General features: G+C 40.4%; 1 protein-coding gene across 12 annotated transcripts in view; it reads left to right on the forward strand.

Annotated features, from left to right (window-relative positions):
* HNRNPC (heterogeneous nuclear ribonucleoprotein C) overlaps positions 1–21,510 on the forward strand; it is a 32,313-nt gene extending 10,803 nt beyond the window's left edge. For 4 of the 12 annotated variants that reach the window (XM_040969849.1, XM_040969853.1, XM_040969852.1 and 1 more), the window contains 7 exons: positions 9,719–9,995; positions 11,759–11,834; positions 12,427–12,474; positions 19,199–19,359; positions 20,157–20,270; positions 20,513–20,673; positions 20,773–21,510. In XM_040969849.1, the coding sequence (XP_040825783.1) occupies positions 9,755–9,995; positions 11,759–11,834; positions 12,427–12,474; positions 19,199–19,359; positions 20,157–20,270; positions 20,513–20,673; positions 20,773–20,856 (885 nt within the window). In that variant the 5' untranslated portion in view covers positions 9,719–9,754 and the 3' untranslated portion in view covers positions 20,857–21,510. Of the gene's footprint in view, positions 1–9,718; positions 9,996–11,758; positions 11,874–12,426; positions 12,475–19,198; positions 19,360–20,156; positions 20,271–20,512; positions 20,674–20,772 lie in introns of all 12 variants that reach the window. The other 8 variants (XM_040969844.1, XM_040969846.1, XM_040969845.1 and 5 more) reach the window with 4 other exon arrangements.
* Positions 21,511–27,390: the final 5,880 nt, after the last annotated feature.

Consider the following 27,390-nt stretch of genomic DNA (forward strand, 5'->3'; position numbering starts at 1 on the left):
CCCACCCTCCCCAGGTCCCAGATGTACTGTATGCTCCGAGGTTCTTGCTCAGGTGGTTTTGATATTGCCACAGTTATGAATCACTGCCAATCTTGACACTCCAAGCACTATGAGGTCTTTGAAGAATCCACTGGTTGACATAGTCCATCAGGTTCTCTGCTTCCGCTGTATTTCGCTGCCAAGATAAAGCTGAGATGGTTGGTTGATCTGTTCTGTCTTCTGTCTTTTCTTGGTTAGGGTTCTGAGTCCAGCATTTTGATTGGGGAGATCTCCAAAGAAACTTTGTCTGAGGTGTTCTCAAACCAGATTCTGGTATGTGCTAGCAAGTACAGGGCCTGGCACCGTCCATCGTCCCCATCAGCTGGTGGTTGCAATTGCTGGGTTGATTCTGTTTTCACTCCCGATTTCCACTGGAACCATGGGTGTTGCAGTCCAGCTTGGTTCTGCCCAGCACATACTCGCATACACCAGTGGGAGCTGCAGCCCAGTCAGAGCGACCCGCAGTAACCCCCACCAGGCCCGCCCCCTACCCTGGTTTGCCAGTATGTGTAGCAGTAATCTAGTCTGTCCCATATCCCTTTCCACCCCAGTGGCTGTCCTAGTTTTATGCCCTCCCACGGCAGTGGTAACCCAAGAGGGAGGAGCCCACTATTTCCCTCCCAGGCCTCTCCCACTCCCAGATTATGCACTCTCCAGGTAGTTCTGTGGTTTGACTTGACAGAACTAGCCCCCAGTGCCAGCTTCTTGCAGCTGATGCTATGGCTACACCCAAACAACCCTCACCCACTTTTTTTTTTTTTTTTTTTTTTTTTTTTTTTTTGCACCAGTAGGAATAATCAGCCCAGCCTGGTTTTTCCCTATTCAAGTCCAAATGAGACACACAGGTGTTGTAGCCCTGCCTAGTCTGGTCTGCCCGCATCCCAGCCCATGCTGGGATGGAGTAGCTGTCCAGCAAAGGAACCACCCCCTATTCCCCTGCCAGCTCTGCCCCCTCCCTTCCTTGTTCTCAAGCTTGCTGGTTGGGCGCTGCGGTCACCTTCATTACAGGCAACCTCACCTTGGCATTCCGTATTTTGCATTAGTCTTTGTTGCAACCGAACCTGGCTCGACCCACACTGTTCTGGTGCTTGGATTTACCAGTGGATGACGTGGACCAATTCAGCCTCTCTTCAATCTCATCCTTTGGCCATTTCTAATAGATGGTCAAAGACCTTGAAAAGACCAGGTTTTTCTTCTAATGTGATTCTGATTCTGCAGTAGCCTAGTGGTTAAAGTCCTTGCCTTGCGTGTGCCAGAATCCCATATGGGCGCCAGTTCATTTTCTGGAGGCCCCGTTTGTGTCTAAGTGGCAGATGAAGACGGCCTAAACCTTGGAACCCTGTACCTGCATGGGAGACCTGAAGGAAGCTCCTGGCTCCTTCTGTAAGAGGAAAGTATTATGCTAGTATTATACTCTTTTTGGGTTTTGTTTTTACGTGTAGTTTCACAAAAATCAAAAGCAACGACTAGGACTGGCATTGAACCTTAACATGCCATCTGTTACACTTCCAGTCTTGCTCCTTCGTGATAAGCCTGGGAAAAGCAGCAAAAGGACAGTGCAGGTTTTTAAAGATTAATTATTTTTTTATTGGAAAGGCATATAGACAGGAGAGACAGAGAGGAAGATCTTCTGTCCGATGTTTCACTCCTCAAGTGAGTGCAACGGCCAATGCTATGCCGATCTGAAGCCAGGAGACTCTTCCTGGTCTCCCACGCGGGTGCAGGGTCCCAAAGCTTTGGGCCGTCCTCGACTGCTTTCCTGGGCCACAGGCAGGGAAGATGGAAAGGAAGCGGGGCTGCCGGGATAGAACTGGTGCCCATATGGGATCCCGGGCGTGCTAGGCGAGGACCTTAAAGGCTGCGCCACCGCGCCAGGTGCGATTTAATTCTTTTAAAATAAAATCTACCCCCCTTTTTAAAAAACATTTATTTGTGTTTATTGGAAAGTCAGATACACAGTGAGAGAACGATCTTTAATCAGCTGTTTCACTCCCCAAGGGGTTCCAGCGGTCATTGATAAGCTGATCCAAAAGCAGGAACCAAGAGATTTTTCTGGGTCTCCCACGCCCGTGTAGGGTTCCAAGACTGGGTTAATGCTGTACTACTTTCCCAGGCAGGAAGTTGGAAGGGAAGTAAAGCAATGACTGGTGTACTCTTGAGCGTGTGCAAAGCAAGGATTTACCACTGTGCCAGTGTGCTGGACCACTCGGTGCATTAAAAATTAAGAGAAGGGCCTGGCACGAAAGTGTGGGGGTTAGGGTCCTCACCTTACACTCCCGAGGTCCCATATGGACACCGATTCTGGTCCTGGCAGCTCCACTTACCATCCAGCTGCCTGCTTGTGGCCTGGGAAGGCAGTCAAGGATGGCTCAAAGCCTTGGGCCCCTGTACCCGTGTGGGATTCTCGGAAGAGACTCTGGGTTCTTGTGTTTGGATTGGCTCAGCTCCAGTGGTTTCAGCCACTTGGGGAAAGATTTATTTTTATTATTTTTTTTTTATTGGAAAGGCGGATATACAGAGAGGAAGATCTTCCATCCGATGATTCACTCCCCAAGTGAGCGCAACGGCCAATACTATGCCGATCTGAAGTCAGGAGCCTCTTCCAGGTCTCCCACGTGCGGGTGCAGGGTCCCAAAGCTTTGGGCCGTCCTCGACTGCTTTCCCGTTCCACGGGCAGGGAGCTGGATGGGAAGCGGGGCTGCCGGGATAGAACTGGTGCCCATATGGGATCCCGGGCGTGTTCAAGGCGAGGACCTTAACCACTGCGCCACCGCGCCGGGCCCAAAAATAAATAAATCTTAAATAATGAGTAAAAACCCACAATTTTTACTCTTACATCAAGCCCCATGTCTGGCAATTTGAGATTATATTGCCAATGCCACTGCACAAAAATTTAAATTTGAGGCAGTTACTTTCTAGGGAAAAGAAATCTTTTAAAAGCTATGAAGATTATCATCTGTGCTTCAAAATAGTATTTTCATCACCTAGTGAAGATTCAAGGAACATTCTTCATGTCCTTAATGTGTATGTTAAATGGACGTTAGTCTAGGCTTCCTTCACTTTCAGTGTAGTGTGTGGTTGATTATTAGAAAATTTGATGGATTTTTCTTGCAGGATTATTTTGAATGTAGACTTTGAAAGCAAATAGAGTAACTTGTTCAGTTTTGTGAAGCTCATGTAAGTGCCCATTGTGTTTGGGTGTTCCATTTCCAATCCAGCTCTCTGTTGATGGTACCAGGGAAAATAATGGCACAAGTAGTGTATGTGCTGCCGAAGTGAGCACGTGGATGTTCTGAGTACCTGTGCTCCTGCCAGTACCATTGTTAGGAAAGAATGTCAAAAATAATGTAATTTGAATGTAGGTTATAAATGGTAATAAACATTTGGCATGTTGTAACTATTCTACTTATAGCTTGGCCATAAGTGATTACAGCAAATTGGGTCTGTGATTAGTACCTACAGGGCTATTTTATTATATTATGTATTGTGTATTATTGTGCCTTGGTTCATCTCAACAACCTTGTGATTAAATTCTTGCCTTGCATCTGCTGGGATACCATGTGTGCCAGTGTTAGCCTGGCTGCTCAGATTCCCATACAGTTTCCTGCTTGTGGCGTGGAAAAATGATAGAGGATGGACCAGGACCTTGAGACTCTGCAGCCATGAGGGAGAAAAAACTCCTGCTTCCTGGCTTTGTATTGGCCTGGGAGTATTACAGCAGATGGAAGATCCCTCCTTCTATATCCGACTGAATTAAAATATTTTTTTCCTCAATGGAAAATAAGATATATGGAGAAGGAGAGATACAGAGTAAAACATCTTCTGTCCAGTTTAACTCCCCAAGTGGCCAGGAGCAAGGAGCTTCTTAAAGTCTGATGCAGGTACAGATTGCTAAGCCCTTGGGCCTTCCTTCTCTTTCATAGGCCGCTGTTAGGGAGCTGGATAATAAGTGGAGCAGCTAGGACTCAAATTGACACCTATATGAGATCACAGTGCATACAAAGCAAAGTTTTAGCCAGGCCACAATCATTGTATTTCTGTGGCTAAGAGAAACATTCGTTGTTCACTACCAAAATTGCCATAACCTGGGCTGGCTTGGGTGACGTAGCTAAGTGCTGAAATATCACATTATACCTTTCAGAATGTGCATCGAGGCTGTAACTGGAAAGAGGATAGAATGATGGTGCCCGATGTCTTTCTAAATACCTGTCCTATTGTCTGTCTTTGGAAAAAAATCATATACAGAACAGTTCAGTGAATTGTTATGTACTTTACCCTTCCTGTATTGCTGTGTTTGCTGTTCTTAAAGGGTATTTTGCTGTGACAGCAAAATTAATAAATACAGACCTTTAAGTATAGATACAGCTTTTATCCTTTTTTTTTTTTTAAGATATATTTTTGTTACTACTACAAAATCAGATACACAGAGAGGAAGAGAAATAAGTAAGGAAGAAAGTCTGAATCATTAGGCGGAAGATCTTGCTCTATCTCTTCATTCTTGAACACTTTGCATTAAAAAAAATCCTTTAAAAAAATAAAAATTTGGGGCCCGACGCAGTGGCGCAGTGGTTAAGGTCCTCACCTTGCACGGCCGGGATCCCATATGGGCGCCGGTTCTATCCCGGTGGCCCCGCTTCCCTTACCAGCTCCCTGCCTGTGGGACCCTGCACTCGCGTGGGAGACCCAGAAGAGGCTCCTGACTTCGGATCGGCATAGCATCAGCCGTTGTGCTCACTTGGGGAGTGAAACATCGGACAGAAGATCTTCCTCTCTCTCTCTTCCTCTCAGTATATCTGCCTTTCCAATAAAAAATAATAATAAAAATAAATCTTTTAAAAAAATAAATAAAAATTTGGAAGTGGTAGAGACAAGAAAGACATTCGTTTTATTTAAATAATGAAATATTGTGGTAAGATTTTATGTGGGAGGCATGTTCAGCAAGAGGAATATAGCATGTTCCAGCAAGAGGTATAGCATCTTCCAAACTGCTTGAAATCTCCAAGTGGGCAAAATGCCCAGAGCTAAGAGTCTGAAGGCAGGAACCAGGAATTCCTGTTTCTTGAACCATTTTCTGCTTTCCCAGGCTGTAGCTAGTTAGCTGGATGAAATGTAGAATAACTGGGATGCTTGTACCAAAAGTAGAGAACTAGCATTGTACAGTGCCAGAATACCATCTCTCTAAAAGCTTAGGTATTTTTTAAAGATTTTATTTTATTGGAAAGCAACATGAACAGAGAGGAGGAGAGACAAAAGAAGATCCTCCGTCCCCAAGTGACTGCAATGGCTGGCGGAACCAGTCGGAAGCCAGGAGCCTCTTCTGGGTCTCCCATGTGGTCGCAGGTTCCCAAGGCTTTAGTCTGTCCTTTACTGCTTTCCCAAATCAAAAGCAGGGAGCTGGATGGAAAGCAGTGCTGCTATGATTAGAACCAGCACCCTTATGGGATCCCAGTGTATGGAAGGTGAGGCTGCTGTGTTCTTGAAGAATGCTGAGCTCTGCAGATCAATGCAGATCCATTAGAAGGAGAACACAATGCAGTCAAAATCGCAGAAATGGAAAATCAAAGAGGAACAAGTTGTCTTTGGTCATAGAAAAGAAGATGATAACATGCTGTATGTAGGTAGTAGTAGCAGATGCTGAGAAACTTGAGAAGTTTGAATGACTTTAAATGTGTAAAGCCATTTTTGCAAATTGCCAATTCACTGCTGCCATCTAGTGCCAATATCTAAAATTTCTCAACAATGAGTAAATTTTGTATGTATTGTATTGTGCATATGCAGTGAGTGACATTGTATTTGAATGTAGACATTAAATTTACACTATAGCACTGAAAAGTTAGATCAGGAACTGAAATAACTAAGGCAATTTGGCAATGCTGATATTTCTGTTCTACTCCTCCCTCCCTCCACCCAACCCCGCAATTGGCTATTCATGCAAGTGACTTCTTGTTGAATTGAACCCTTCTGCTCAAGTGGACCTGGAGTAAGGAAACCAATAACTGCTTAGAAAACTATCATAAGTCACCAAACACCTTTTGGAAATCTGTACCACCACATATGTGGGGTCTAAGGCTTCATCAGTGGACCATGCCCCATCTCCAGGTGCTGATTTCGTTTGATGGCAAAGAGGTCAGCCTTCCCTTCTTGTTGGCACTTGCCTCTGTACGTAGACCTTCCCATCATAATCAGATGCACACGTGGGCATGCATCCATCTCAACTATGTTAACATTATAAAGAGTAAAAATTGCTACTACAATTTTGGAGATAAAAGCTAAAATGAAAGGTGTAGGTTTTGATGAAGACGTTTCATGGTTGCATTTGGAATAAAGACTGCATGTATGGCAAGCAAGGAAGCAAAGTAGATTTGTTCTGTGACAGCCCTCTTAGGGGAATCTCTTCAAAGATCCTGTCAAAACTTCACTGCAGGACTCATGTTGACTGAAGTAGCATAGTCCTGGGAAATGCCAGTATGTAAATCCGCAGTTGAACATATTTATTAACTGGATTGTAAATTCCTAGTATGGTATCTATACGTTGGATCCCTCCCAAACTTGTCATGTGGACAGAGCTGAGCTAGATGGAGTCTAAGCTTCCTCCAGGTCTTGGCACATGGGTGTAGGTCCCAAGGCTATGGGGTACTCGGCTGCTATCCCAGGCTGCAAGCAGGAAGCTGGGTGGGAAGTGGAAGAGCCAGCAATATATACTTCAATGAATTTTTCCTCAGGGCAAACTTAATAATCCTGTAAAAAGTTTGAAATACGAAAAAGCTAGCTACTTTTTAATAAGGGATATTCAGAAGCTAGATAAAATAAATTTTTAAGTATTGTGATGCCTTCTATCATGTATTTTCTATGTTGATAATTCTGGATTGTTTATAATTCCTGAGGAAGGGAATAACCAAGTCTCTAATGAATTAATGGTTTATGTCTTAAAATAGTACCTGGGTTGGATTTTTGTTGTCAACATTGGCTTGGGTAGTCCTTCCCAACTTTGAAAAAGTAGAGGAAATGGCTCCATCCTTGCAACTCTTCAGCAGTACACAGCATCTTTTATAAAGCCAATGCAAACATATTTATTAAGGTTTGTTGTATTATATTTAAGTGAAAAAGCCCTGTAATTGTGACTTATTAAGAAATAATTATTTTGGAGGCAGGATTTACACAATACAATGTGGCAGCCAGAGTCAAAAGTGAAGAAAATTATAATCTTGGTATTTACACTTATTGGTTTAAGAGGACAGACATCGTGATTTCTTTTTCCTTGAATTTTTGTTTTTGCCATTTTGGTGATTTTTGATGAAGGGTGGTAATTTTAAAGCGGAGTTCTCCACCAGCTTTTTGCTAATTTTGTTTATTAAAATTAAGAAGGATGCATGCCCATATGAACCACTGATTAGGGTAGTAAGGTTCTGGGTTTATTTTTATTTTTGTAAGAATGTAGTGGTGTTACTGTGCCTTGATGTGACAGTAATCCTCTAATAGTGTCGGAAAGATATCTGGCACTCACAGTTTACGCTGTTGTTGATTTTCAGTGGCCACTCTTTTGATTGTTTAATATTAACATTGAAACCATGATCTTAAAAAAAATTCTTAGAAATTCAGAAAAACCTCAGAGAGAGAGCTATGTATTTTCAGTAATTATTCCCACCTAATTAGGAGCTGTTCAGTATCAGAATCATTTAGGTATGATATGTAAATGATACTAATTATCTTATTATAAATACATACATTTCCATTTCATGTCATCCATAAGAAACAGTATGCGGCAGTTCACTTGATTGTAAGGCTAACATACTAAATACTGGTACCTTTTTGATGTGATTGTTTAATATTTTCTAATAGGTTGAAAGGAAAGTAAATGGTCAGTATTGCTTTTTTTTGTTAAGCATGTGATAAAGTTTATTGTAGCAGTGAGCACATACAAAACAGTTCCAGAATGAAAAGTAAAGTGGCAAGGCAACTGATTCACGAACGTGTAAGAAGGAATTAGCCATCACTTGTTGCTTTTTCTCCTTTAATTTTTTTTTATGACAGTTTCATAGGCTCTGGGATCCCCTCAACCCCTCCAAAAAGCCCTCCCCCCATACTGAATTCCTACATATTGTTTACCAGTAGTACAGATCATATCCAGTCATGATTCCTTCATTGCGTCCAGCATCTTATTGTCCAGATAAATTCAACAGTTTCGTTGGGAGACCATCCTTGGTCTGAAAGTAGAGCTGGCAGAATATCATCCCCCCCTATGAAAAGCGACTACACAATTTCAACAATTTACAAGAAGTTAGTTGACATGGTATTGAGTGACCAGTATGTTAGAATATGCAAGTTCTTAACGACATCCTGTGACTACTTCATTGACATTCAGTTTTAGTTTATACATGATCGGCTGCTGTACACCTTTAAATGGTATTTTAAATGTAGCAGTTTCTAGTATTCAAGCATGATTTTTACTGAACTTCGTGAATTTTAGGATAGTGCAAACAGGCTTTTAACTCAAACTTAGCATATATTAATAATTCAGGAGCAGAACCGTTTTAGGAGGGGTATGCAGAGAAATCTTCAATACCGTAATGAGGAGTAACTAACCTTTGTGTCCTACCTAGTTAGGTATATGGGAGTCCAAGCTGACTGTTTTCTGTCTGTCTTAAGGTTTTCTTATTGGTTTCTGTCTAACTGATGTTCATTGTAAGAGAGGGTGGGGAGCCAAAGTTGGAACTAAGTTAGGACCAGAGAAAGCTCCTCTCCTTGGGCCTGAAGGAAGTTTACTGATCTTCTGTTTCTGAGGACCACTCAGGGCTCCTGGCTGTTGTTCCGATGACATTAGATCCTGTGAGGGAGGATCTGGGCTTCTTAATTCATTTTGGGTTAGGATAAAGGATCCATAGAATAACAAAGCTGAAATAATTGAAGAAGCGTTTTTACTCAATTGGAAATTTTCATCAATCTAACATTATGAGAATTATCCATAAAACATAACCAGGAAAAGGTATTTTGGGTTTTAAACAAGCACAGCAAAGTTCTTTTCTTCACCTTATCTTCCCTGGTCTTTTATTTATCCATGCAGTGTTCAGTGGCTAGTTTATCATCATCACCATCCAGTATTAAGAATAACTGCTATTTTGGCAGTCATTAAGTAGAAAGTAGAGTTCTGTTGGTCTGATTACAAGATTGTGTTGATATTTTGGTAGCATGATTCTGTTGAAGTGTCTGGAAATGGACATAGGCAGGGTGAATAAAATCTGTTTATATTTCTCTTTTAATAATAGAAAGGCAAAGTTCTAAGTTGTCCAGATTAGTTTAGCTGAATTATTTGTGCCAGAATTTGGGGAATTGTGTATTTTGTGATATGTGGATGAATTGCTTAATAAAATTATCTAAGACTATGGTGTATGATGACATGGAAGATCGGTGGTAGAGTCCTTAGGAAATTACCACTTGTTGAAACTCAGTACGCAGCTCTTTGAATTACTGTCTAAGATGATTAACCTGTGCTAACCTTGTGCTGCTGAGCAGTTAGTTAGCAGTTAGTCTTAGGGATGGATTTAAGAAGTAATAATAGACGTACTCCTGTAAAATCCTTAAGCGGACCATTCTTCCTTCATAGACAGTAGTTGAAAATGTTTTGTGATGAAGTTGGACTGTTTGCAGCATCTGTTCACCTGAATTATTTTTTTTCTTGTAGTTTTTCACTTGGTGAGGACCCTTACCAGCAGGCGCAATGGCAAGCAATGTGACCAACAAGACAGATCCCCGCTCCATGAACTCCCGTGTGTTCATTGGGAATCTCAACACTCTCGTTGTTAAGAAGTCTGATGTGGAGGCAATCTTCTCAAAGTATGGCAAAATCGTGGGCTGCTCTGTCCATAAGGGCTTTGCCTTCGTTCAATATGTTAATGAGAGAAATGCCCGAGCTGCTGTAGCAGGAGAGGACGGAAGAATGATTGCTGGCCAGGTTTTAGGTAAGTTTGGAGTTGAATGCATATTTTTTTCATTTAAAGAATTTTAGCCTAGTTTTTCTTCTGTTCATGGATTCAATTCTCCATCATTAATTCATTAAAATTGAGATTCTGGCATATAAGTAGTCTTCATCATTCAGTTATTTTTATACACAATGTATTAAATGGAAGGATACTCTTTACTGTTTTTTGATTTAGAGGCTTGGCCGCTCTCAAGGGTCAGATTTTAGACATGACAAATGGTGTAGAATGGTACTCTCCTACTCAGGAAGGTTGTAACAGATACATTAATGTAGTCAGACCACTTGGCTCTGCAGTCAGGTTTCGAGGGTGAGTGGGTTGAACAAGCTGTATGTACAACATTGCCGAGTTAAAATTTCTCATGTATTTGAGGTAATATTTTAGAGTACTTGTCTACACAATAATGTCCAGAAAAATTAAGAGTTGAGAAGACACTTCTGATGGGTTTAGCTTGCTATATAACTTGGTTGTGATTGAGAATACATCAGGTTTGTTTTTTCCAAGTGACTTTGGTTCACATTCCAAATGACTACAAAAGCCAGAGCTAAGCCAGGGATTTCCTCCAAATCTCCCACTTGGGACCCAACGACCTAAGCTGTACTCATGCTTTCTCAGTATGTAAGCAAGGAGGCAGAGCTGGTTCATACATGAAGTGTGGTGAGGCAGGAAGAGGGTAGTGTATCCTGTTGCCATAGTTTTGGCCTCTGGTAAATTTCATAATTATTTATCCTATACAAAAACTACAACAAACAACAAGATATGGAACTTGTTATTCATAACATAGCTGTTGTAAAGATGAACTAAAGCATGTTTTCAATACATTTCACTGTAGTTTTCAATATAAGCCTGTGGAGCAGAGGATAGGGAAACACAGAAGGATCTTTTTATGCCTGTATAACTTAAAATGCCCTCAGCAGAAGGTTGGTTGTTAGCTGGAAGGAACCAGGCTGAAGCCAATTACCCAAGAACACCTTGGCTGTTTTTAAATTGCTGGAAATTTTTTGTATAAAACTGCTGTGTATTTTTATCACCAAGTTTGAAAACCTGCAAGGTAGCACTGTAGCCTGATCTGCATGCTATCACTGGAAGCCCATATGTGTACTAGTTCCTGTCCTAGTGTTCACTTCTAATCCAGGTCCCTGAGCAGTAGAGGATGGCTCAAGTCTTTGGGACCAAGAGGAACCTTCTGACTCCTATGTTCAGATCAGTTCTACTCTGGCCGTTGTGACCAGAGGAATGAACCAGCAAATGGAAGATTTTTGTCTGTTTTTCTATCTCTGTCAATCATTCTAATAAAAATACATCTTAGAAGAAAAAAAAAAGTGCATAGGGGGTGGACAGCGGGTCTTTGCTGCTGCTTTCCTCCCCAAATATCTGACAGCCAGTGCTAGGTCTGAAGCAAGGATCCATGAGATAATTCTGGGTCTCTCATGAGTGTGTTAGCCCACACATTCACAGGAGCTGACTTGAAATATGGCTAATTTGTAATATGTACAAATTGAGATTCTGGGTTGATATGAGGTGATGATTCCTCAGTTCCTTGGTACTGGGACAAGTGGAAAGTTACTGTTTACACAGTATTTCCATTTTTGATGCTTTCAATTGAGATATTCATAAGAGTTGAATAGTTTAAGTGATCTTATGAGATTATTTAATGTTCTGATTGTATACTGTCATGTATCTTGTAAATTCTTATCCCAAAGAATGGTCATTGGATTTACCATTTTATTTTTCTACTTTTTCAGATATTAATCTGGCTGCAGAGCCAAAAGTGAACCGAGGGAAAGCAGGCGTGAAACGATCTGCAGCGGAGATGTACGGGTCAGTACCAGAACACCCTTCTCCGTCCCCTCTACTCAGGTCCGGAACTTTATTATTTATAACTGCATTGTGTCCATCACTGGGCATCTTCTCTATCTGTTTAATGAATGTGTGGGGGGGTGTTCATGTAATTTGTTTTATCTGTGAGAAAGTTATGCTGTAATGATTTTGTTAATATGCCTCCTGTTCTGCCCCTGTTGTATATTAGGAATCTCTGAAGTTTCCATGCTAATTGCATTTTTTTTGGCATAAATTAATCATTCAAGAGCAGTGTGTAGCTTTTAAGAATCTGGAGACTCAAACTCAAGGGGGGCTGATACAATAATTAGCTGTCACATTTTGTAGTCTTTTTATCTGTTGTTTTGAATGTTGGCTTTAGTGAACTTTTACGTAAATTGCCAGTTTCACACTGCATGTGCAGTGGTCTGAGCTAATTGTAACCAGTTTATTTGAATGATGGGGATTGATTATTCCATGCTAACCTTGTTTTTACCTTTTTGATGTGCTTGGTTCATGGGGGGGGTTTTCCCCCATCTGTTATGAATCGATGTCACAAGCACCAAATTAATCTTCTCTGGTATTTACTTTTCAGCTCCTCTTTTGACTTGGACTATGACTTTCAACGTGATTATTATGACAGGTATGCTGAAGTTTTTCTATTCTAATTTAATATAAACCATCTAAGTAAGATTTTTGTATCACAGTTAGGTTAAAAAAAATAAATTGCTTGGTAGTCATGAGCAATACATGCTTTCAAAGCAAAATATGCCTCCCTGACCCATCTTCAATGGACTATGCTGAATGACAGTCTTCAAACAAATAAGTTTGGAAGTTTGGAGTCAGTTTTTTTTTGTTTGTTTGTTTTTTTTCCTTGATACTTGTCCATTTTTTTTCTATTTGTGTGTAAGGACCACTGGCTTGTCTGTGATTTTTTTTCTGGACTTATTGATTCTGTTTCTTCATTATTTTTCTATTATATATTTTTTAAATTATTTTATTTGATAATCTTTACATAGTTGATTTGGCACAAAGGTTCGAGGGCTACAGGAAAGTAGGATAGACCAATGTTTCCATATTATTATTTTCTGTATCTGATAAGGGCAGAAATAACGGGAGAAGCCCCACCCATCTTCTGTTATTTTTTTTTTTTACTTTGATTGCCATTGTGTCAGCACAACTATGATACCTCATTTTATATGTCCTGTCCTGCCAATAATACACTATCAAAAAGTTAGTAAAATTAAAGTGTTGCCATTTGTATTATAGTTCATGGAGGGATATAATACAACTCTAAAAATTTATGGAAAGTGGTTGCAATAATAATTTACCCGTTTAAATTATTTGGGAATTTGTGAGATAACAATATAGATTATTGGATTGCAGATGACTGTGGCTGATAGATTTCTGTATGGTACAGTTAGCAACTATGGATCGGAAATAAACTAAAAATTCTCCTAGTTGACATTTGGATTTAAGCATTAACAGTTACATTTGATGTGACAATTTTAAAATCATGGATATGACGTAGTACACAGAATATGTTGCAGTTGTCATCTTAGACTGTATTCCTGTGTTTGTGTATGTGTGACAAATTTACTGGAAGGAGAAACATCCTCCATGCTTCAGTCATTCCCGAAATAACTGCTGCCACTGCTACTGAACTGATCCAAAGCCAAGAGCCAGGAACTTGCCTTGGGTCTCCCATGTAGGGTAGAGTTCTGAGGTTTGGAGCCATCCTCTGCTACTTTATCAGGCAACAAGCAAGTGGCTGCATGGAAAGTGGAACAGCTTTATGTGAAGGGACATGAGCAAGCATCCATATGAGAGCTTGGCACTTGGCAGAGTGGGATTAACCAACTGAGCCAGCCCCATTAAAACATTATTAAAAGATACATTTCTATATTAATTTGAAAGGTAGATTTACAGAAAGGGGATTTGAGGGAGCGAACTGTATCATCCATAGGCAAACATAAAGCACTGCAGGCTAATCCTGATCTCCATGGGCTCAGTGCAGTAGCCCAGCTGCAAACCTCCTCACCTGGAATGAGGTGGATTCCTGTATGGGTGAGGTTCTAACCCCAGCAGCCCCGCTTCCCATCCAGCTCCCTGCTTGTTGCCTGAAAAAGCATTAGAGGAAGGTGCAAAGACTTGGGACCTTGCAGTCGCTTTGAAGACCTGGAAGAAGCTCCTGGCTTCGGATCACCTCAGCTCTAGCCGTTGCAGTCACTTAGGAGTTGAATCTGCAACTGGAAGATCTTCCTCTCTATATGTCTGCCTTTTTTTTTTTTTTTAATTTAAATAAATAAATAAGGGCAACTGGAAAGAAAGTTTTGGTTCCTTCCTTTCTGGTCTGCCCAGTTCTTGCCATTATATTTGCTCGTTAAAGGCTTATTCTTTGAATTACTTAAATCCAAAAAGTAAAACCCATTTTTGCCCATAGAAGGGGTCCCCTGCCTTTGCTTAAGATGCTGTCAGGGATTCCTAAAACATAAACCTTTGACGTTTTGTCCTTGTTTTACTTTGATTTCACCTTTTTGCCCAGTGTGTGCTCTGTAGTCGATATTGAATCTCTGCCACTTCAAGGCCGGGTTGAGATCTTAACTTTTGGCTTCAGTCTGGACCAGCTTTGGGCATTATCGGCAAATGGGGTCTGAATCAACTGCTTCAAAATTTCTTTGAAAGGAGAAGGAATCTGGTCATTCCTTAGATTCTTTTTAAGATTTTTATCACAAAGTCAGATATACAGAGAACGATCTTCACATTCACTACCCAAGCGACTGCAACAGCCAGAGTTGAGCCCATCCAGAGCCAGGAGCCTCTTCTGGGTTTCCCATGTGGGTTCAGGATCCCAAGGCTTTGGGCCATCCTCGGCTGCTTTCCCAGGCCACAGCCTTGGAGCTGGATGGGAAGTGAGGCTGGTGGGGGCATGAACTGCCACCAAGATGGGATCCTGAAGCATTCAAGGGGAGGGCTTTAGCCACTTGGCTACTGCACTGGGCTCTTTCCCTTGAGTTTTGCTGTTAATAAAACGGGTCCAACTCTGATTGATTGTTCTAGCTGGTCTTCAGTAGACTTCTGAGTAGTAGTGGGATTTTTTTAATAACCTTTCCTCAACTGGGTTTGGGAGAACAGCCAAATAAATGGAAATAATGTTGATTGTAAGGCTTTGCCTGGTATATTATGCCGTTGTGTGTTACAGGTGTTATAGCTATGTGATCCACAGCTGGCAAAGTGATACTGGGGAGAAAATTTAGAAGTTTGAAAAGTTAGCTAGGGGCCTAGCGGCTCAAGTCCTCGCCTTGAAAGCACCAGGATCCCATATGGGCCCCGGTTCTAGTCCCGGCAGCTCCACTTCTCATCCAGCTCCCTCCTTGTGGCCTGGGAAAGCAGGCAAGGACGACCCAAAGCGTTGGGACACTGCACCCCAGTGGGATACCCGGAAGAAGTTCCTGGATCCTGGCTTCAGATCGGCATAGCATCAGCCGTTGTGCTCACTTGGGGAGTGAGTCATCAGACGGAAGATCTCTCTCTCTCTGTGTCTCCTCCACTCTGTATATCTGACTTTGTAAAAAAACAAATAAATAAAATAAATCTTAAAAAAAAAAGAAAAGTTAGCTAGGATTTCTAAAAATGTACTCAAGTCCTTTAAAGGTGTGGGTGTTGCTTAGTAATGCTGTTACATGCGATGACAGCTTTTCTGTGGGACTAGTTAGCTTCCTGACTAATTCTGGTTTAGGCTCCTGCTAATGGTTTGAGAAAACTAGAAGCTGGACCTCTGTGTGCACATGGGTTTATATGGCTCCCGGTTTTGCCTGTTGCAGCCATTTCAGGATGAACCAGCTATAGCAGATCTGCAACTTTCAGATAATGATATGAGAGTAGGTGCTCGTGAGGAGTAAAGAGTAAAACGCTGAAATTCTTATTAGTAAGGTAGTTGATAGGGACATTAATGTTACAAATAAAATTACAGCTTAAAGGAAAAAATAGTTACCTTTTTTATTTCTTTGATTTTCCGGAGAGTGCCGGATTTGGGCTTATGTGTGAATAGGGAAGAGAGTAACAGCCCTGGAACATTATTCTCCACAGTGGTGCCTCAAAGGGCTGTTATTTGAGTAGTCTGGATTCTTCTGAGAATATTTGACTTTTGTTACACTAGAGAAGGTGAAATTCTAAGGCCTTTTTGGCTGTTCTTACCTACCTCAGTGTGTTTCAAAAGAACTATTTGACTTTTGAACAGTCTGTGACTTTGAAGTGAGTTGTGTTCATACTGTGTTTTTACCGAAAGCCAAGGCAGATTCTAGTATTCGTAGCCATTAAGTGCTAAATAGTACATTCTTCAGGTAAATTTTTTTTTTAAGTAAGATTTATTAGAAAAGCTGAGATAGAAAGGACACTGTAATTCCTGCCAGGAGGAGAAAAGAAAGAAAAACCCTAGACCACTGCCATAGTGAGTGGCAGGAGGAAAAGTGGAAAAGGACTTGGATTAATGATTGAAATGGCATCTTTTAAAGGTTCACCTCAAAGATGTAATTCTCCATATACAAAGGAGAATTCCTGATTGCCTTAGTACATGGCCCTAGGACAAAGGCTCAAAGGTGTCACCACTTTTTCTTTTGAAGAGATAAATACAGGAGAGAAAATTTACTAGGTTTTTGGACATTTTGTAGTGACTTTGGAGTTCATATTAACAGTTGACCCATTTAAAGTTTACAGCATATGTATGAGTTGTTCAGTTCTGAAGTGATGTCAGTGGTGGATGCAGCGACTTAACTGGCTGTGCTGGAGTGTTAGTTTTGTTTGCAATTGCATATTTCATCATGTGCTTTATGATCATATGGAAAGTAGCTATTCTTTTGTATAGAAAGCATTTAATAACTTCACTCATTATGAAGATGTGATTGGCTGGTGAGCAGCAGTCATTTTAGATTATAACTAGTAAGATTTTTGAAGGTAGTGATTAGCCTGTGGATCATTTGAGAGTATAAAGGGAAAAAAAATGTGGCCAACATTTTCGAATGAATGCTCTTTGAGATACTTGAGGTAAAGAATAAATCTTATATTTCTCCAATAAAAGTGCCCGTTTAAATAAGTTTTATTAGATATGCAATTCAAAGGGTGTTAATTACACACATTTTTGTACTTGTGGTTACCGATTTTTAAATAAGTATGCTGTATAACGAGAAAATAGAAGTAAGAAGTTTTAGGGATCAGGATTGCAACTGTGAAGTATGCTAATTTATCTTCAGTTGCTAGTTCATTCTCAGTACCTGCAACACCATGGTCTGGGCTGGAAAAAAGACAAGATCCATGAACTTTCCAAGTTGTTGCCATAGCTCCAACCATGTGGAAAATCCTCCACAGTTTAGGAAACACATGATGAAATTTTTTCTTCTATAGTTTTGACAATGTTTGGTATACAAAATATGTAGTTGCATAACTGTAACAATCAAGATTGAAATTATTGCAAACTCCAAAATTCATTAGTATTGTCTTTACAGTCAACCGTGCTGTTAATCCATTTTATGTACATGATTTCCTTAGAATGAGAATGTAAAAATCATTGGACACGGTCTTCCTTTGTACTACAGCCTGTCTATTTTATAATTTCAAGTTGCAGAAATTTGCCAGCATGTGACAGTACAGAGAGAAAAGTCCATCAGCAAGTTGCATCACCTGGTGGCTAAGGGGAATGTGGACATCTCAAAGGGAGGCTTAAACTGCGAAGTCACAGCACTGTCAACTCAATGAACTTTTACATTGTGTAGGGAGCAAAAATCATTGTTCTAATTTTGAAAAATTTTATTTTTATTGGATAGGCAGATAAACAGAAAAGGCTCGTTTTAAGATTTTATTCATTAATTTATTTAAGATTTATTTATTTTTATTGGGTCTCCCACATGGATGCAGGGTCCCAAGGCTTTGGGCCATCCTTGACTGCTTTCCCAAACCACAAGCTGGCAGTTGGATGTGAAGTGGGACTGCTGTGATTAGAACTGTGCCCATATGGAATTCCAGCGCATGCAGGCAGTTTAGCAGATATGCTATCAGGCCGAACCCAAGATTTATTTTATTTTTATTAGGCAAATTTACAGAGAGGATGATCTTCCTTGTGTTGATTGACTTCCCCAAGTCGCCGCAATGGCTGGGCTTTAGCCAATCCAAATCCATGGAGTGTGGAGCCTCTTCCAGGTCTCAAAGTTTGTGCAGGTCCCAAGGCTTTAGGTCAGCTGGGAGCTTTGGGAAGCGGGGGCTGCTGAGATTAAAAATGTTACCCATAGGGTCTAAGTGGATGGAACACCTACATCTGGATCATGTCAATACCAGCTGGACCATGTCAAAAAAAAAAGCAGCCATTTTGGTCTCTGGCATGGGTGACATCCCTAAGTAATTGAGCCATCTGCTTACAAACAAGCTCATTCACAGAACACTTAGAAATGTTCCAATTGTGGCACCTATGTTTTGAGTGGAGGGTAGAACAATTTTATTTTTGTTTAAATGCAACTTACGATTGTGGATGCTTATTCATGAGCATGTACACTTAAAGAGATTCCCTGAGCCCACCTGAAGGGTTTATGGGCAATTTTCATTCAAGTATGCCTGAAGATTCACAAACATTCTGAGTTTACAGCATTAATTGTTGATTGTGATTTCTTTATAGTTGCAGTGATGTCCTGCAGACTCATTAACTCACACTCTTTTTATCTACAAAGCCATGGGGCTCCAAGCCTCATGATTGATGACAGTGATAGGCAAACTGTTTCAAAATTCTGGTTCATGAGTTCATATAACTCTTATTCTGCCTTGTTCATGCAACTTCCCTCCACACATGGTGAAAAATTTGTAAGGTCAGATATATTGTAGATTGGAAGATTAGATTTCAGTCTCTCTACCCTCCAGCACTCTCTAGACTGCTGAATTCCTTGTTTTGATTTACCTCCAGACAGTGTCTTTTGAAAATATCAATATTTTTTGTACAATGAATGGTGGTAGTTCCTGTTGTAGCACATTGATTTTTTTATTGGTCAAAAAGTTCTGGATGTTGGCAATTCTGTGGAACTCGGGCTAGTATCAGTAAGGTTGTAATTTGTATGTTTATGTGATAAAAATCAATGATTTGTCTTAGCAGTGCTTGCTAATTACACTGTTTTGTAACATATCAAGTATATGGCAAAGGGTAATGTGCTGTGATAACACTGCCATCTTAGGATATCGCTGGTATGTATGTAATGTATTGAAGAAATGTTGCCATATTTAACTGTTTTAACAAAAATGTGAAGCCACAGATTTTTTTAATTTATAAGGCCTGTATTGGACTTTGTTTGATTTATTTAAGGTTAAAGTAATTCCATTTCTCTTCTCAATAGGATGTACAGTTACCCAGCGCGTGTTCCTCCTCCTCCTCCTATTGCTCGGGCTGTAGTGCCCTCTAAACGCCAGCGCGTATCAGGAAACACTTCAAGAAGGGGGAAAAGTGGTTTCAATTCTAAGAGTGGACAACGAGGATCTTCTTCCAAATCTGGAAAATGTATGTGTACTAGCTTTATGATTCACGTAAATGTTGGGGTTTGGATATGCAGTCATAATATTTAGGTTTGTTATTTTTATCGTAACAGTACATCTAGAGAGAGGAGAGACAGAGGAAAAGATTTTTCACCTGCTGATTTACTTCCCATAATGTCCACAAAAGTTGGTGATAATCTGAGCCCTGGAGCTTCTTGGTCACCCATACCCATGCAGTGCATAAGGCTTTGGGCCTCCTTGCCTCATTCCCAGGCTATAAGCAGTGAGCTGAATGGCAAGTTAGCTGGAACATGAACCTGCCCCTCATGAAATGCCTGCTCGTGGAGGGTTAGCCAGTTCAGCCATTGTTCCAGGCCCCATGGCATTTAGGTTTTGTTAACATTTCTTCATACACTGAAAATAACAGCGGAGAAAATATTTCAACCCTAACAACATTGCTCGTTTGATTTGAAAGTTGAAGCACCTCATTAGGAGTTTATGAACTGTTAACTTCAAATAATTTATTATTTATAAAGATTTGTTTTCACTTCCCTGTATTAAATTCTTCTAAAGGGAAAAGTAAGTCTTAAGACATCACAGCAAGGTGTTTAACATGACCAAAAAACTTTCCGAGGGAATAGGCATTGAATTTTCACTACCAGCTGAAAGGTTTCTATTTGTTACTTTGACAGTTGGCACTGGCTTCATTTCTCCTTTCTCCTCAGGTATCTTCGCTCTTGGAGTAGTCTTGGAGGAATCTGTTTGGTAATTGTCAGTTTCTAGTCTATGTGAGTCTAATCTAGGGTTTTACTTGCATTACAGTGAAAGGAGATGACCTTCAGTCCATTAAGAAGGAGTTGACCCAAATAAAACAAAAAGTGGATTCTCTTCTGGAAAGCCTGGAAAAAATTGAAAAGGAACAGAGCAAACAAACAGGTAAATGGTGTTTCTGCTTATTTGATCTACAAGTGGATTAGTTAATTAAAGCTAGTTGGGAGTATATTGTGCAGTAGTGGGATATAAGGCAATTTAATATGAAACTTCACAGTTTGAATTGGGAAGGGCATTCGTGTGGGAGGATTTAGGCATGTGCTGCAGTTCTATGATCATTAGTGGGGATTGTCTACATCCTGTGGACATTATTTGCCCCTAGACAGACTTGTCCTTCTCATCCCCAGTAGAGATGAAGAATGATAAGTCAGAAGAGGAGCAGAGCAGCAGCTCCCTGAAGAAAGATGAGACTAATGTGAAGATGGAGTCTGAGGGGGGTGCAGATGACTCTGCTGAGGAGGGGGACCTACTGGATGATGATGATAATGAAGATCGGGGGGATGACCAGGTGAAAACCATGGGAAAGGAAAGAAAGAGGTGGTGGAGGGGGGATCAGGGACACATGGAGTGCCTCTAACTCCATCCTGTTTGTGTCTGTTTCTCACAGCTGGAGTTGATCAAGGATGATGAAAAAGAGGCTGAGGAAGGAGAGGATGACAGAGACAGCGCCAATGGCGAGGATGACTCTTAAGCACATAGTGGGGCTTAGAATCTTATCCATTATTTCTTTATCTAGGCGCTTGTCTAAGATCAAAATTTTCACCAGATCCTCTCCCCTAGTATCTTCAGCACATGCTCACTGTTTGCCCCATCCTTGTCTTTCCCGTGTTCATTAATTCATTTCCCTGCGCCTAGTCCCATTTTCACTTCCTTTGCTCCTGGTAGTTTTGTTAAGTCTTTTGCCCTGTAATTTTTGCTTTTAATTTTGATACCTCTTTGACTTAACAATAAAAAAGGATGTATGGTTTTTATCGACTGTCTCCAAAATAATCTCTTGTTAATGCAGGGAGTACAGTTCTTTCCATGCATACATGAGTTCCGTAGTTGCTTCCCTAACTGCAAAGGCCATCTCATTTAGCTGAGTAGCACCTGCGAGCAGCTTTGAGTTAAAGGTGTGTGTGCTCTACCCCACATGATAGTGCTGTGTGGGGCTGTTCAACACAACTGTAACAATGTATTTTTGTGAATGAGAGTTGGCATGTCAAATGCATCCTCTAGAAAAAAAAAGTAGTGTAATAGTCTTAATATTTGTTTTCTAAAGTTGATACTGTGGGTTATTTTTGTGAACAGCCTGATGTTGGGACCTTTTTTTCTCAAAATAAACAAGTCCTTATTAAACCAGGAATTTGGAGGAAAAAGCCCTGGTTTTTATTTTATTACTATTATTATTATTTTGTATTTTATTACTGTTTACTTCAACTTCTTTGTTTCACAGCAACGTTCACAAGCTCCTAGAATATCCTAGATACAGTTTTCTTGGACTATTGATCATTGTGCATACCAACATACACTGGACAAATTATATTTCATTGAAGTGGGTATTGCATTTAGGAGTTAAATCATTTCAAACATGGAGTAGAGATTGTCTTAAATTCTCTTCTAAGCCCCAGTTAACCTTCTGGATTCTGAGTTTTGTGCCTCCATGTTAGTAAAAATTGGAAAGTTCATTCTTTCCTCGTCTTCTGCAGTTTGTGCCTTCCCAGGTAACTGAGAATGAAGGATTGTATATCTTTTATTTTAAAGAACTTTTTGTTCATATTTACTGATTGTTTGTCCTGTTCCCCTGACTTGATTGTATATTAATTGTCTGCCATGTTCAGGATGCTTGCTTATGTAAAGCTACAGCTGGTTGTATTCTATACTTAATTTTTTTCAATCATGTGAAGGCAGATTTTGCACAGGCATATTTTACATCCTACCTACTGTGGCAAAAGTCGTTGATTTAAATATGTTAGATCAATTTACATGATAGAAGAAAAAAAAGGAAAGAGACTGAGTTATATGACCCTTGCGACCCAGATACAGCATCTACAATTGTCACTTTGGTCAAAAGGTTCCATCCATTCTGTTTCCTGATGTGTTACACAAATTTTTTAGTAGTACAACTAAAACAAGATACTATAAGTCTATATAGTGAAATATAATACTGGTGATTCATTTAGTATGATATTTAGCCACAAGTGTTTACAAGGTACAGAAAAATTTAATCCAGAATTGAAAACATCCACTTTTTCCTTCACTGTAGGGCCTCTTAGGCCACCAGAATAATGTATTTGGTTATTGTTTCTGGTTGCCTTTAATTTCATAGGGCAGAAAGCAATTCTTTGTCCTGAGGAAGTATTCTCGCAATGCTACTGTGAGTTAATTTCTTCATATATTACTCAGATGATGGTACTCTAAATCAGTAATACTCATTTACTATAATTCTTGGACAAAGCTAGGCAAAATGATTATATATAGCACATAATAATGTACAGGTAGCTACAGGTAGGATAGTATCATATGTTTTTTAGAAAGGCCTGTGAATGCTAAGGGAGGAATGCTAGACTGGTGTCACTGAATATACCAAATAGTAGGCAGAATAATGCAGGTAAAAGCAAAAGAATTGGCATTTCTGCTATCAGCTAACAATTGTTAGGAGTGGATTGCAATTATTTGAAACATTTCTCTCTGATGCTTGCCATTTGGGAATGAATCCCACAAGCTAAAACGCTTGTGTGTATTTTGCTGTTCCCTCACTAACACAAAAATTAATTGAAGGCTGTCCTTCAGAAAATGTCATTTGTAATGACCTGGAGTTACGTAAGGATTGAGAAAAATGTGCTGACAAGAACAGAGCAGACTTAACCCTTATTTAATACACAGAATGTACAGTAACAGTACAGGCATCCTATAAATTACTGAGTGGCAAGAGGATTTTGTTCAAAGAATTTTGGGTGTAGCAAAGTACAGTCTATAATAGGGAAAATAAGCAGGACAGATAAACGACATTTAACTGCTAGGGTTTAGAAGTGACCTGATGGAGCAGTATGATTTGTATAAGTTGTTGCAGAATACGTAAGTGTAAATCTTAACAATTTTGCTTAAGTTGTGCTTAGTTCTGGCAACCATCTTCACTGTGCTGCCATGTGAATGACCCTCTGTCAGATGATTCGCTCCCCAAGTACCACAGTGGCCGGTGCTGCACCGATCTGAAGTTAGGAGCCAGGAACTCTTCCGGGTCTCCCACACAGGTGCAGGAACCCAAGAGTTTGGCCTGCCCTCGACTGCTTTCCCAGGCCACAAGCAGGGAGATGGATGGTGCTGCCATGTGAATGACTGACCACTACAGCCAGTGAACTGTTTCAGAGGCGAATCTGATATCATTCAGGGTTGATAGTGGGCCATGGTACTGAAGGTTTTAGCCACATACTTTTTTGGTGGGGGGGAGAGGGGAGTCAGATATACAGAGAGGAGAGACAGAGGAAGTTCTTCCGTCCAATGATTCACTCCCCAAGTGAGTGCAACGGCTGATGCTATGCCTATCCAAAGACAGGATCCAGAAAGTTCTTCCAGGTCTCCCACAGGGGTACAGGGTCCCAACGCTTTGGGCCATCCTCGACTGCTTTCCCAGGCCACAAGGAGGGAGCTGGATGGGAAGTGGAGCTGCTGGGATTAGAACCGGCGCCCATATGGGATCCCAGTGTGTTTAAGGCAAGGACTTGAGCCGCTAGGCCACGCAGCTGGGCCCTAGCCACATACTTTTATTGTTCTGATATTAGCTTGTCAGTGGAGTATGAATGACTTCAAGTAAAAGTATGGCAGTGGAAAAAAATCCTTATAAATTATTATTTGACAAAACTAGTGAAGATAATAAGCAAATAAACAGTAAGTAGGAAATGAATTGCATGTAATGTGCATAGTGGGGGATAATGAACAGCTGAATAGTTTTATTGCTGTGCCTCGCAGAATAGCAGTCATACTAATAATGCTGTTGGGGAGTTTTGGAAGGAACTTAGGAAAAAATTTCATATTAGGTCGGTCAAGAGACTGAGACATTGTTGATCAGTGCAAAGGTTTTTCTGGATATTTAGGGGTAAGAACACTAAAGTCAACAAAATATGAACAGTGCTATAATGGGATGGCTGCCCAGACAAAAGCTTTTAACAGGGAAGGAATTGAAGCCCGAGAAGAATATTGGTAAGGATTGTTGTTCTCATTTCCAGTCCCATGCATGTTTTTCTTACGACAAAGAGAAATACATTTAGAATACTGTAAAATAGTTTATTCAGGTTTCGACCTCTAATGTGAACTGAAATTACCTTAGGAATTTTCATAGCTTGATATCCAAGTGTGTAATCTTGTACTTTAAAAAGTTACTGGATTTCCAATTTGTTGCTAAGGTAGGTTGCCACTTCACAAACATGAAAAAATTACCACTTGATACAATGGAAGTTAACAGATTTGAAGAACAGAAAAGGACAAAGGTTTTTGAAAGCGTTCCTTCTTTCGTTAGAGGATATTTGATTTGCTGTTGTACTTGTAAAAAGGAATTGATTGCATTAAATGCAATTAAGGATACCCTGCTTTATTAACCTAGAGCAACTAGAAAGGTCAAAGTTGTACCTACATTGAAATCTGTATTGGAGTCTAAAAGGCACCCATTGAGACATCTATGTAGGGTTAAATGGCAGCAGGAAAACTAGAGTCAAGGAAAAGAAATAAAATCAATGATGGTTTTCCTGGGTTTCAGCAAGCCGTGTTATGTAAGTATACTGGTTGTTCACTAATTGCAAAGCACCAATACTCAAATGTGTTTTGTGTGGTTGTGTCTATAGTATTATGGAGTTGGGCTTTAAGTTTTTTCATACAGCTGAATGTTAGATAGCACATTATAAATAAATCCTGTAAGTGGTATCTAAGACTTCTAAATGTCTCATTTTCACAGTTCGTTGAAATTTTTCTGTATCTAAGCCCCAGTGTGTAAATTTCATTAATAAGAGGGCATCTAGGGATAGGCTTCTGGAAACTTAGTCCATGTTGTCCACTCTTTTCTTCTTGCAGGATGAACTTAAAATATGAAGCCTTGTAATTTGCGCCATTGACAGGTTTAATTCTTACTCTGCATGCTGCTATGGGATAGGCATTTCACACATGCAGTTGCAAAAGATCTTAGGAGGTAGCAGCTGTTGCTTTCATAGGGTGAAAGAGTCCATTGCAGCCTTCTCACAGCCATGGATTTCAAACATTAGAAGAGAAAACAAGCATCAGAATCCCCAAGTTGCAGAAATGACAGCTACAAACTACAGGTAATAGACACTAGAGACTCTGAACGTTGCTTCCTTTTTGTTTTTTAATTACAAAAGATATAGATCGAGGAAGATCTTCCATCCATTGATTCACTCGCCAAACAACTAACATCCAGAGCTAAGCCAATCTGATGCCATCTGCCTGGATCCTCCAGGTCTCCAATGGGTACAGGGTCCCACCTTACATTTTGACAAGGTACCATAATTAATTGGTTCTGTACATCTACCCCTGCTCCCTGCAATTGAAGACTGATCTACAAGTTGATGGGTGTTTTCGCCAGAGAAACAAAAGTAAGGCACTGCAAAGCCTTTGGCAATTAACTAGAGAGAGATGAAGGGGGCCAGTGTATGCTGAAAATCCCACAAAGTCTTTTACAAGTTGAGTCTTATCAGAACCCTACCCTTACCACCACCACAAAGTACTGATATAAATCTATTCAAACCTTCCCTTTTCCTAGAATTGTACTCTTAGCTAGGTAGCACCAGGTAAGTTGTTCCAAGGTTCCAGAAGTTACTGCTGTGTAGTTACCAGAAAGTTGCCTACATAACTGGAAGTATGGTGGTGACTCGTCATCACAGTGAACTGTTCCCATCAGTGTCACCTCCACCTTCCTGGACTTACTGACATTTTACCTTGTAAGTGTCCCAGCACTTGACCAAGGATCATTCCTTGGTAGAACCTGATCTACAAGGAAAATCTGGAGATTAATCTGACTACCTCTAGCGAAAGCCTTAGTATCTGTTACTCCTTTTCAACTGGGAATACAATTTTCCCAATAATGTAGTGACCCAATTGTCCACTTCATTGCTTGTTTATCAGGCTAACTTCTCTGAAATCATCTGAGTGTGAAAATTGGAACCTGTCAGCAGAGTTCCTCACTTCCCTAAGGAATCTACTGTCTATATTACATGGAAATGAGTGTGTCTTGAAATACTGTCCCGTCTCACAGTTGTGTCTTTTCCCAGATGGTAGTGCCCGATCCACATATTTGGTTTTTCATTGTCCCTTCCTTTCTTTACCTTGTGGATGTCATTTCACTGGTAGTTATAGAGCATTGTTCAAGTTTTCTCATGGTTCTTGGATTTCTTCTGTGCAAGAAGTATTTTGTACTTGCAGTAAGCTTCTGAATGTCGCAGCACAATTCACTGAGAGCATAGTCTTTTTTTTCTTATGAGATGTGCTGGTTAAGACTAATAGCAACATTAACCAAGAACATATTGCTAGGTAGCTTATGAGTGCATGATTATTTTTGTGTTGTGATCTGTAGAATTTCTGGTGGTTGATAACAATGCCACCTCAGCTCCATCTTATTTGCCATGATGCTAATTCAACTATCATCGCCCTTTTTCCTGGCTTCTTGGCAGTAGACTTTGTCCACATGTTCTTTGGTTCCTTTACATAGTTTTTGGTATTTTCAAGTCATGTAACAGGAATTTCTAGGTCCAAAACATTCTGGCTTTACTTGCTCTGAGGATACTAAAATTTCTTTGCCCTGTCTGAAGCTGTAGTAGTTGAGCAAGTGCTTCCTTCCTGTCTTTTCAGTGTTGTATTTAGGCTGCTGAAGCTTCCTGCTAGCTTTGCTCCTTTAGTTGCCCATAAAGCTTTTATTCTTCAGATTGCAGCTCCTATGTCACTTCCTCTCCATTTCCTACATAATATATTGACAAATGTTTTTTATCCCACCAATTGGCTTGCAAAGATATATTTACTGGTCAGATTTACAGAGGAAAAGATTTTCTATCCACAGGTTCACTCCGCAAGTGGCATGGTCCATCTGATGTCAGGCTCATCTCTAGATCTCTCACATGCCTGTAGGGTACCAAGGCTTAGGGCCACCCACCACTGCTTTCCCAGGCCACAAGCAGGAAGCTGGAAGGGCAGTGGAAAAGCCAGGACATGAACCTTGAACCCATATGGAATCCTGACACATCTGAGA

This window comes from Ochotona curzoniae, unplaced genomic scaffold, assembly GCF_017591425.1.
Source record: "Ochotona curzoniae isolate NIBS_2020 unplaced genomic scaffold, NIBS_Ocur_1.0 scaffold_4701, whole genome shotgun sequence".
NCBI lineage: Eukaryota > Metazoa > Chordata > Mammalia > Lagomorpha > Ochotonidae > Ochotona > Ochotona curzoniae.